Below are 12,487 nucleotides of genomic sequence, written 5' to 3' on the forward strand. Positions count from 1 at the left end.
TCTACGATTAGGTTTAAGCATAGATAAAGAGTGGAAGAAATTATTGATAGTTTTTCAGCTAGACATGTTTTTCGTGAAAGTTTGGCAAGGGAGGACCATAGATGGGATCTCAGACGAGCACTTGACATGAAAATAGTGATAAAGAAGAGACAGGCTCGCAACGTCCCTTCTGTGAGAAAGAGGTTGTAGGGAAGAGAAAAGGGCATCCCCCACCAAACTACGAAGTCTATTTTGAACTGTCAAGGAAGGATGAGTCTCCCTAGCAGTTCCTACCCAGATGTGACAACAGTATTCCATCATTGGACATACCTGGCTTTTTTATAGGTAGAGAATTGCATCAGCAGTGAGATATCTACTGGAGTGATAGAAAGATCCCACCATTTTTCCAGCGACCTTGGCAATGGATTTGATGTACGTGTTCCATTTCAGATCAGGAGTAAAGGACAATCCCAGAAGCTTGTCAAAACATGGAACCTCACCAAGATGACAGCCATTTATTTCAATTGATGCCTGATGGGGATCAGAGCGTTGATGATGTAAAGATAGAAGCTTGGTTTTAGATGCATTAAAAGTTACCAGCCACCTCTTTCCCCATTGTACCACATGCTCAAGATCAGAGGAGAGAGAATCAGAGAGAACTTGGTGGTTTACGGCCTTTGCTTTGTTGCCATAGATGGTAGTGTCATAAGCATAAATGTCTATGAGTGATCTTAGGATGTTATTTGGAAGATCATTGATGTAGATCAGGAAGAGAGTTGGGTCCAGGATGGATCCCTGAGGAACTCCAATATCAATACTGTGAGCTTTTGACTTCTGCCCATTAACCACTACTCTTATGATTCTATCAGACACAAATGATTTAATAATAGAGAAAACATTTCCAGCTATATTGTAGCTGGAAATCTTGTGAAGTAGACTTTTATGCCAAACCAAGGCCTTCAATGTCAAGAGCAATTGTCCTAAAGTATAAAGACTTCAAATCATTAAGATCCCAGTTCTTCCAAAGAGATTCATTAATCCTATGAGATATAATCGTTAGCATATCTGCTGTAGATCTAGAAGAACAGAAACCATATTGCATATCAATAAGTAGTATATTTTTGCTGAGGTGGTTGACTACTTCTCTATTTAACAGATTCCAGTAACTTACTCATGATGCACAAGAGCCTTATTGGTCTGTACTGACAGGAAGATGACCGATTACCTGAATTTTTAAATACAGGGCATACTGATGAGGTTTTCCAGGGTTTTGGGAAACAATTCTCCTTAAGACACCGCTTAAAGAGTTTCGCAAGTATGGGAGCTAATTCTGGTTGAAACTTATTTAAATTCATTATAATGCACACGTTTTTCTCACCAGCTTTCTCCAAAATTTAACTTTCAATTCTTGATTTTTGGATACTTCATTTATTCATCAAATATCCATCTATTATAAATGAGGCTTTCCACACACATAAATTATCAAGGTAAAGATGCCATCTGGCAGGCAGATTTATATAATTGGAAGATATACTTTTTTGTATTTTTCTTATTTTCCAAGCCATCACTTAATGACAATAACATGCATGTTATTTGTTATAGATACTTTTCATTAGACGCATGAGTTGAAAGAAAAAGTCATACCTGCAAATTACTTCTCAACTCAGATAAGAACGTGACAGGTGATCGAGTCTTTAGATAAGAGTCCAGATCCTTCAAAAGGAAAATGAGGAGAAATAATTTAACAACAAGATTGAAATAAACTCACATTCAGTCGGATTAACAAAGTTCTGTATATTTTACCAAAATTAACAGAGATAAAAATCACATTTTCCATATTTGTTTTTTTTAAGTCTCTTTCAGCATCAGGTTAGTTATTAACAGAACTTGCCCAGAGCTTTACAAATCTAAGTAGAAGCTAAGGTACTTGTCCAAAATTCCCCATTATATTAATAAACAAAAATAAAAAATTCTTTATGACAGAAAGAAAAAAGGGTATTATTTTAGAAAATGCGTGAACTCTAACTAGTAGATAAAAATATTGTTTTTGTAGATTTTGGTGTGCTGAAAAAGAATTTGAAAACCGTATCCGTCGCAAATTAATAGTTTTGGAGATATTAATATTTCTCCAATGGATTATTTTTTTTATAAACATTAACATTTCACAAAATTCTGTGTTTACATTGCCTGAAATTCTGATCATTACTCCGCTCGATAAATTTCAGCACATTACTTACGGAAAAACGGTTATGCTTTTGTAAACTGCTCATGAGAACTGAATTTTTAGATCAATTTAAAAGCATTAAAAACTATGTAACACACAAAAATGAACCACATTTTTTTAAAATGCCCGCTAAAAATTTCTCTGCAATGTGACAAGTCATTTTACGCTCATGCGCACATGAATGCAAGAACCAAAACTATGTGAACAAATACGATGCGTTATGATATTTACTTTTAACTTATGGAAATAATAAAATGCTGATTTTTAAAACTAAACGTGATTTCTCTTCGGTCTGTACACATGCGTAATCAGCCAAATTACGTCATTATCATACAAAGAAAATAATATTAATATCTCCAAAACTATTAATTTGTGACGGATACGGTTTTCAAATTTTTTTAGCACACCGAAATCTACAAGAAAAAAAAAAAAATTTTTCTACCAATTCGAATTGACGCTTTTTCTCAAATTTTAACTGAAAATAGTTTTATTTATAAAATCAAATTTTATGGTGAAACTAAGAGAAACTTGTAACAGCATTTTGAAAACAGTAAAGAAGGGAGATAACTCCAAATAATTCAAATTTGCAAGATTTTTACAAATCGGAAGAATAGGGGTAGTAATTGGAAAAACTCAAATTCATTTAAAAATTATTTCCTTCAGAAAAATAAAATTACTTGATCAATTTACATGATTTTTGGAACAATATTTTCTTTCTGTCACAGGTACATAGATCATACAGATTTTAATTTTTTTAATATAGAAGAATTCTGGACAAGAGGCAAAGTTAAATAGTGTGTAACATGTTTATATTAAGACTTCTATCTCTTCCTCTCTTTATCTTTCCCTTTCTCCCATTTTTTTTTCTTATTAGTTCCGCTCTCGTTTTAACACATCGAAAAAACAATATAATTCATTTCCTATAATTATTTCTTTCAAGTGTAATACTGTAATCTTACACTAATATATATTGTTTCATTATTTAGTTCCAAAGTGCTCACTGCATGCATAAGACGTAAGTAGAGCAATATGACCCTGATATGAAATACAAAAATTAGAGCAAAACTGTTCTGTTCAGGAAATTCATTTTTCTATTAACAAATGATGGGATAAATATTTTGCGAATATATTATGTAAACAATTTCTTAAAGTTTTTAAATGATACTGCATGGGAATTGCTAGTGTGGCACAGATTCACATGCTTCAGTTGCATTGCCTAATGATGGTCTTAATTGTAATAATTAACAGCACACACTGGGCTGGTTCTGTTTCAATTATGCTCTCATGGAGAGAAAGTTACTTTCACCAATACTGAGAAATCTATGAACCCAGTAGATTTAATGTAATTGTTTTTTTTTTATTGTAGTTATTTACAAATTTACAATGCCTCCCCACATTTTTTATTGTAGTTATTTACAATGCTTCCCCACATTTTTTATTGTAGTTATTTACAATGTCTCACAACGTTTTTTATTGTAGTTATTTACAATGCTTCCCCACGTTTTTTATTGTAGTTATTTACAATGCTTCCCCACATTTTTTATTGTAGTTATTTACAATGCCTCCCCACGTTTTTTATTGTAGTTATTTACAATGCCTCCTCACATTTTTTATTGTAGTTATTTACAATGCCTCCCCACGTTTTTTATTGTAATTTACAATGACTCCTAACATTTTTTATTGTAGTTATTTACAATGCTTCCCCACATTTTTTATTGTAGTTATTTACAATGCCTCACCACGTTTTTTATTGTAGTTATTTACAATGCTTCCCCACGTTTTTTATTGTAGTTATTTACAATGCCTCCCCACGTTTTTTATTGTAGTTATTTACAATGCCTCCCCACGTTTTTTATTGTAGTTATTTACAATGCCTCCCCACGTTTTTTATTGTAGTTATTTACAATGCCTCCTCACATTTTTTATTGTAGTTATTTACAATGCCTCCCCACGTTTTTTATTGTAATTTACAATGACTCCTAACATTTTTTATTGTAGTTATTTACAATGCCTCACCACGTTTTTTATTGTAGTTATTTACAATGCCTCAACACGTTTTTTATTGTAGTTATTTACAATGCCTCAACACGTTTTTTATTGTAGTTATTTACAATGCCTCAACACGTTTTTTATTGTAGTTATTTACAATGCCTCAACACGTTTTTTATTGTAGTTATTTACAATGACTCCTCACATTTTTTATTGTAGTTATTTACAATGACTCCTCACATTTTTTATTGTAGTTATTTACAATGCCTAACCACGTTTTTTATTGTAATTTACAATGACTACTCACATTTTTTATTGTAGTTATTTACAATGACTCCTCACATTTTTTATTGTAGTTATTTACAATGCCTCCCTACGTTTTTTATTGTAGTATTTACAATGCCTCCCCACGTTTTTGATTGTAGTTATTTACAATGACTCACCACGTTTTTGATTGTAGTTATTTACAATGCCTAACCACGTTTTTGATTGTAGTTATTTACAATGCCTAACCACGTTTTTTATTGTAATTTACAATGCCTCCCCACATTTTTTATTGTAGTTATTTACAATGCCTAACCACGTTTTTTATTGTAATTTACAATGACTCCTCACATTTTTTATTGTAGTTATTTACAATGACTCCTCACATTTTTTATTGTAGTTATTTACAATGCCTCCCTACGTTTTTTATTGTAGTATTTACAATGCCTCACCACATTTTATATTGTAGTTATTTACAATGCCTCACCACGTTTTTTATTGTAGTTATTTACAATGCCTCACCACGTTTTTTATTGTAGTTATTTACAATGCCTCACCACGTTTTTTATTGTAGTTATTTACAATGCCTCACCACGTTTTTTATTGTAGTTTTTACAATGCCTCACCACGTTTTTTTTTGTAGTTATTTACAATGACTCCTCACATTTTTTATTGTAGTTATTTACAATGCCTAAACACGTTTTTGATTGTAGTTATTTACAATGACTCCTCACATTTTTTATTGTAGTTATTTACAATGCCTAAACACGTTTTTGATTGTAGTTATTTACAATGACTCCCCACATTTTTTATTGTAGTTATTTACAATGCCTCCCCACGTTTTTTATTGTAGTTATTTACAATGCCTCACCACGTTTTTTATTGTAGTTATTTACAATGCCTCCCTACATTTTAATGCCTCCCCACATTTTTATTGTAGTTATTTACAATGCCTCCCCACATTTTTTATTGTAGTTATTTACAATGACTCCCCACATTTTAATGCCTCCCCCTGGTTTTTATTGTAGTTATTTACAATGCCTCCACATGTTTTTTATTGTTATTTACAATGCCTCACCACATTTTTTATTGTAGTTATTTACAATGCCTCCCCACATTTTAATGCCTCCCCACGTTTTTTATTGTAGTTATTTACAATGCCTCACCACATTTTTTATTGTAGTTATTTACAATGCCTCACCACGTTTTTTATTGTAGTTATTTACAATGCCTCCCCACAATTTAATGCCTCCCCACGTTTTTTATTGTAGTTATTTACAATGCCTCCCTACATTTTTTATTGTAGTTATTTACAATGCCTCAACACGTTTTTTATTGTAGTTATTTACAATGCCACCCCATGTTTTTAGTGTAGTTATTTACAATGCCACCCACGTTTTTTATTGTAGTTATTTACAATGCATCCCAACATTTTAATGCCTCCCCACGTTTTTTATTGTAGTTATTTACAATGCCTCACCACATTTTTTATTGTAGTTATTTACAATGCCTCACCACATTTTTTATTGTAGTTATTTACAATGCCTCACCACATTTTTTATTGTAGTTATTTACAATGCCTCCCCATGTTTTTTATTGTAGTTATTTACAATGCCTCCCCATGTTTTTTATTGTAGTTATTTACAATGCCTCACCATGTTTTTTATTGTAGTTATTTACAATGCCTCACCATGTTTTTTATTGTAGTTATTTACAATGCCTCACCATGTTTTTTATTGTAGTTATTTACAATGCCTCACCATGTCTTTTATTGTAGTTATTTACAATGCCTCCCCATGTTTTTTATTGTAGTTATTTACAATGCCTCACCATGTTTTTTATTGTAGTTATTTACAATGCCTCCCCATGTTTTTTATTGTAGTTATTTACAATGCCTCACCATGTTTTTTTATTGTAGTTATTTACAATGCCTCACCATGTTTTTTATTGTAGTTATTTACAATGCCTCACCATGTTTTTTATTGTAGTTATTTACAATGCCTCACCATGTTTTTTATTGTAGTTATTTACAATGCCTCACCATGTTTTTTATTGTAGTCATTTACAATGCCTCACCATGTTTTTTATTGTAGTTATTTACAATGCCTAACCACGTTTTTTATTGTAGTTATTTACAATGCCTCCCCACATTTTAATGCCTCCCCACGTTTTTAGTGTAGTTATTTACAAGGCCTCCCCACATTTTTTATTGTAGTTATTTACAATGCCTCCACATGTTTTTTGATTGTAGTTATTTACAATGCCTCCACATGTTTTTTATTGTAGTTATTTACAATGCCTCCCTACATTTTTTATTGTAGTTATTTACAATGCCTCCCCAAATTTTTTATTGTAGTTATTTACAATGCCTCCACATGTTTTTTTATTGTAGTTATTTAAAATGCCTTCCCATGTTTTTTTTATTGTAGTTACTTACAATGCCTCCCCATGTTTTTTTATTGTAGTTATTTACAATGCCTTCCCATGTTTTTTTATTGTAGTTATTTACAATGCCTCCCCATATTTTTTATTGTAGTTATTTACAATGCCTCCCCACATTTTTTATTGTAGTTATTTACAATGCCTTCCCATGTTTTTTTTATTGTAGTTATTTACAATGCCTCCCCACATTTTAATGCCTCCCCACGTTTTTATTGTAGTTACTTACAATGCCTCTCCACATTTTTTATTGTAGTTATTTACAATGCCTCACCATGTATTTTATTGTAGTTATTTACAATGCCTTCCCATGTTTTTTATTGTAGTTATTTACAATGCCTCACCATGTTTTTTTATTGTAGTTATTTACAATGCCTCACCACGTTTTTTATTGTAGTTATTTACAATGTCTCCCCACATTTTAATGCCTCCCCGTTTTTAGTGTAGTTATTTACAAGGCCTCCCCACATTTTTTATTGTAGTTATTTACAATGCCTCCACATGTTTTTTATTGTAGTTATTTACAATGCCTCCCCATGTTTTTTTATTGTAGTTATTTACAATGCCTTCCCATGTTTTTTTATTGTAGTTATTTACAATGCCTTCACATGTTTTTTTATTGTAGTTATTTACAATGCCTTCCCATGTTTTTTTATTGTAGTTATTTACAATGCCTCCCCATGTTTTTTATTGTAGTTATTTACAAAGCCTTCCCATGTTTTTCATTGTAGTTATTTATAATGCCTCCCCACATTTTTTATTGTAGTTATTTACAATGCCTCCCCACATTTTTTATTGTAGTTATTTACAATGCCTCCCCACATTTTTATTGTAGTTATTTACAATGCTTCACTATGTTTTTTATTGTAGTTATTTACAATGCCTCCCCACATTTTTTATTGTAGTTATTTACAATGCCTCACCACATTTTTTATTGTAGTTATTTACAATGCCTCACCACATTTTTTATTGTAGTTATTTACAATACCTTCCCACATTTTTTATTGTAGTTATTTACAATGCCTCCACATGTTTTTTTATTGTAGTTATTTACAATGCCTCCCCACATTTTTTATTGTAGTTATTTACAATGCCTCACCACATTTTTTATTGTAGTTATTTACAATGCTTCACTATGTTTTTCATTGTAGTTATTTACAATGCCTCCCCACATTTTTTATTGTAGTTATTTACAATGCTTCACTATGTTTTTTATTGTAGTTATTTACAATGCCTCCCCACATTTTTTATTGTAGTTATTTACAATGCCTCACCACATTTTTTATTGTAGTTATTTACAATGCCTCACCACATTTTTTATTGTAGTTATTTACAATGCCTCACCACATTTTTTATTGTAGTTATTTACAATACCTTCCCACATTTTTTATTGTAGTTATTTACAATGCCTCCCCATGTTTTTTTATTGTAGTTATTTACAATGCCTCACCACATTTTTTATTGTAGTTATTTACAATGCCTCCCCACATTTTTTATTGTAGTTATTTACAATGCCTTCCCATGTTTTTTATTGTAGTTATTTACAATGCCTCACCACATTTTTTATTGTAGTTATTTACAATGCCTCCCCACATTTTTTATTGTAGTTATTTACAATGCCTTCCCATGTTTTTTTATTGTAGTTATTTACAATGCCTCCCCATGTTTTTTATTGTAGTTATTTACAATGCCTCCCCACATTTTTTATTGTAGTTATTTACAATGCCTTCCCATGTTTTTTTATTGTAGTTATTTACAATGCCTCACCACATTTTTTATTGTAATTATTTACAATACCTTCCCACATTTTTTATTGTAGTTATTTACAATGCCTCCCCATGTTTTTTTATTGTAGTTATTTACAATGCCTCACCACATTTTTTATTGTAGTTATTTACAATGCCTCCCCACATTTTTTATTGTAGTTATTTACAATGCCTTCCCATGTTTTTTTATTGTAGTTATTTACAATGCCTCACCACATTTTTTATTGTAGTTATTTACAATGCCTCCCCACATTTTTTATTGTAGTTATTTACAATGCCTCCCTACATTTTTTATTGTAGTTATTTACAATGCCTCCCCACAGTTTTTATTGTAGTTATTTACAATGCCTCACCACATTTTTTATTGTAGTTATTTACAATGCCTCCCCACATTTTTTATTATAGTTATTTACAATGCCTCCACATGTTTTTTATTGTAGTTATTTACAATGCCTCCCCACATTTTTTATTGTAGTTATTTACAATGCCTCCCCACATTTTTTATTGTAGTTATTTACAATGCCTCCCCATGTTTTTTATTGTAGTTATTGACAATGCCTCCCCATGTTTTTTTATTGTAGTTATTTACAATGCCTTCCCATGTTTTTTTATTGTAGTTATTTACAATGCCTCCCCACATTTTTTATTGTAGTTATTTACAATGCCTTCCCATGTTTTTTTATTGTAGTTATTTACAATGCCTCCCCACATTTTTTATTGTAGTTATTTACAATGCCTCACCACATTTTTTATTGTAGTTATTTACAATGCCTCCCCACATTTTTTATTGTAGTTATTTACAATGCCTTCCCATGTTTTTTTATTGTAGTTATTTACAATGCCTCCCCACATTTTTTATTGTAGTTATTTACAATGCCTTCCCATGTTTTTTTATTGTAGTTATTTACAATGCCTCCCCACATTTTTTATTGTAGTTATTTACAATGCCTTCCCATGTTTTTTTTATTGTAGTTATTTACAATGCCTCCCCACATTTTTTATTGTAGTTATTTACAATGCCTCACCACATTTTTTATTGTAGTTATTTACAATGCCTCACCACATTTTTTATTGTTGTTATTTACAATGCCTCCCCACATTTTTTATTGTAGTTATTTACAATGCCTCACCACATTTTTTATTGTAGTTATTTACAATGCCTCACCACATTTTTTATTGTAGTTATTTATAATGCCTCCCCACATTTTTATTGTAGTTATTTACAATGCCTCCCCACATTTTTTATTGTAGCTATTTATAATGCCTCACCACATTTTTTATTGTAGTTATTTACAATGCCTCACCACATTTTTTATTGTAGTTATTTACAATGCTTCCCCACATTTTTTATTGTAGTTATTTACAATGCCTCACCACATCTTTTATTGTAGTTATTTACAATGCCTCACCACATTTTTTATTGTAGTTATTTACAATGCCTCACCACATTTTTTATTGTAGTTATTTACAATGCCTCACCACATTTTTTATTGTAGTTATTTACAATGCCTCACCACATTTTTTATTGTAGTTATTTACAATGCCTCACCACATTTTTTATTGTAGTTATTTACAATGCCTCACCACATTTTTTATTGTAGTTATTTACAATGCCTCCCCACATTTTTTATTGTAGTTATTTACAATGCCTCCCCACATTTTTTATTGTAGTTATTTACAATGCCTCACCACATTTTTTATTGTAGTTATTTACAATGCCTCACCACATTTTATATTGTAGTTATTTACAATGCCTCCCTACATTTTTTATTGTAGTTATTTACAATGCCTCACCACATTTTTATTGTAGTTATTTACAATGCCTCACCACATTTTTTATTCTAGTTATTTACAATGCCTCACCACATTTTTTATTGTAGATATTTACAATGCCTCACCACATTTTTTATTGTAGTTATTTACAATGCTTCCCCACATTTTTTATTGTATTTATTTACAATGCCTCACCACATTTTTTATTGTAGTTATTTACAATGCCTCACCACATTTTTTATTGTAGTTATTTACAATGCCTCACCACATTTTTTATTGTAGTTATTTACAATGCCTCCCCACATTTTTTATTGTAGTTATTTACAATGCCTCCCCACATTTTTTATTGTAGTTATTTATAATGCCTCCCCACATTTTTTATTGTAGTTATTTACAATGCCTCCCCACATTTTTTATTGTAGTTATTTATAATGCGTCCCCACATTTTTTATTGTAGTTATTTACAATGCCTCACCACATTTATTGTAGTTATTTACAATGCCTCCCTACATTTTTTATTGTAGTTATTTACAATGCCTCACCACATTTTTTATTGTAGTTATTTACAATGCCTCACCACATTTTTTATTGTAGTTATTTACAATGCCTCCCCACATTTTTTATTGTAGTTATTTACAATGCCTCCCCACATTTTTTATTGTAATTATTTACAATGCCTCACCACATTTTTTATTGTAGTTATTTACAATGCCTCCACATGTTTTTTATTGTAGTTATTTACAATGCCTTCCCATGTTTTTTTATTGTAGTTATTTACAATGCCTTCCCATGTTTTTTTATTGTAGTTATTTACAATGCCTCCCCACATTTTTTATTGTAGTTATTTACAATGCCTCCCCACATTTTTTATTGTAGTTATTTACAATGCCTCCCCACATTTTTTATTGTAGTTATTTACAATGCCTCGCCACATTTTTTATTGTAGTTATTTACAATGCCTCACCGTGTTTTTTATTGTAGTTATTTACAATGCCTCCCCACAGTTTTTATTGTAGTTATTTACAATGCCTCCCCACATTTTTTATTGTAGTTATTTACAATGCCTTCCCATGTTTTTTTATTGTAGTTATTTATAATGCCTCCACATTTTTTTTTATTGTAGTTATTTACAATGCCTCCCCACATTTTTTATTGTAGTTATTTACAATGCCTCCACATGTTTTTTATTGTAGTTATTTACAATGCCTCCACATGTTTTTTATTGTAGTTATTTACAATGCCTCCACATGTTTTTTATTGTAGTTATTTACAATGCCTTCCCATGTTTTTTTATTGTAGTTATTTACAATGCCTTCCCATGTTTTTTTATTGTAGTTATTTACAATGCCTCCCCACATTTTTTATTGTAGTTATTTACAATGCCTCCCCACATTTTTTATCCTAGTTATTTACAATGCCTCCCCACATTTTTTATTGTAGTTATTTACAATGCCTCCCCACATTTTTTACTGTAGTTATTTACAATGCCTCCCCACATTTTTTATTGTAGTTATTTACAATGCCTTCCCATGTTTTTTTATTGTAGTTATTTACAATGCCTCACCACATTTTTTATTGTAGTTATTTACAATGCCTCCCCACATTTTTTACTGTAGTTATTTACAATGCCTCCCCACATTTTTTATTGTAGTTATTTACAATGTCTTCCCATGTTTTTTTATTGTAGTTATTTACAATGCCTTCCCATGTTTTTTTATTGTAGTTATTTACAATGCCTCCCCACATTTTTTATTGTAGTTATTTACAATGCCTCCCCACATTTTTTATTGTAGTTATTTACAATGCCTCACCACATTTTTTATTGTAGTTATTTACAATGCCTCACCACATTTTTTATTGTAGTTATTTACAATGCCTCCCCACATTTTTTATTGTAGTTATTTACAATGCCTTCCCATGTTTTTTTATTGTAGTTATTTACAATGCCTCCCCACATTTTTTATTGTAGTTATTTACAATGCCTCCCCACATTTTTTATTGTAGTTATTTACAATGCCTCCCCACATTTTTTATTGTAGTTATTTACAATGCC

At 30.7% G+C, this 12,487-nt stretch overlaps 1 protein-coding gene across 4 annotated transcripts in view; it reads right to left on the reverse strand.

The window, feature by feature from the left end:
* Positions 1-12,487, reverse strand: part of LOC145258285 (CCR4-NOT transcription complex subunit 1-like) — a 267,943-nt gene that overhangs the window by 20,045 nt on the left and 235,411 nt on the right. For all 4 annotated transcript variants that reach the window (XM_080116291.1, XM_080116293.1, XM_080116294.1 and 1 more), the window contains one exon: positions 1,624-1,692. In XM_080116291.1, coding sequence (XP_079972417.1) covers positions 1,624-1,692 — 69 coding nt within the window. The remainder of the gene's footprint in view (positions 1-1,623; positions 1,693-12,487) is intronic.

The sequence above is a fragment of the Euprymna scolopes genome, chromosome 33 (assembly GCF_053919585.1).
Source record: "Euprymna scolopes isolate OS-2025 chromosome 33, ASM5391958v1, whole genome shotgun sequence".
NCBI classification, from domain to species: domain Eukaryota; kingdom Metazoa; phylum Mollusca; class Cephalopoda; order Sepiida; family Sepiolidae; genus Euprymna; species Euprymna scolopes.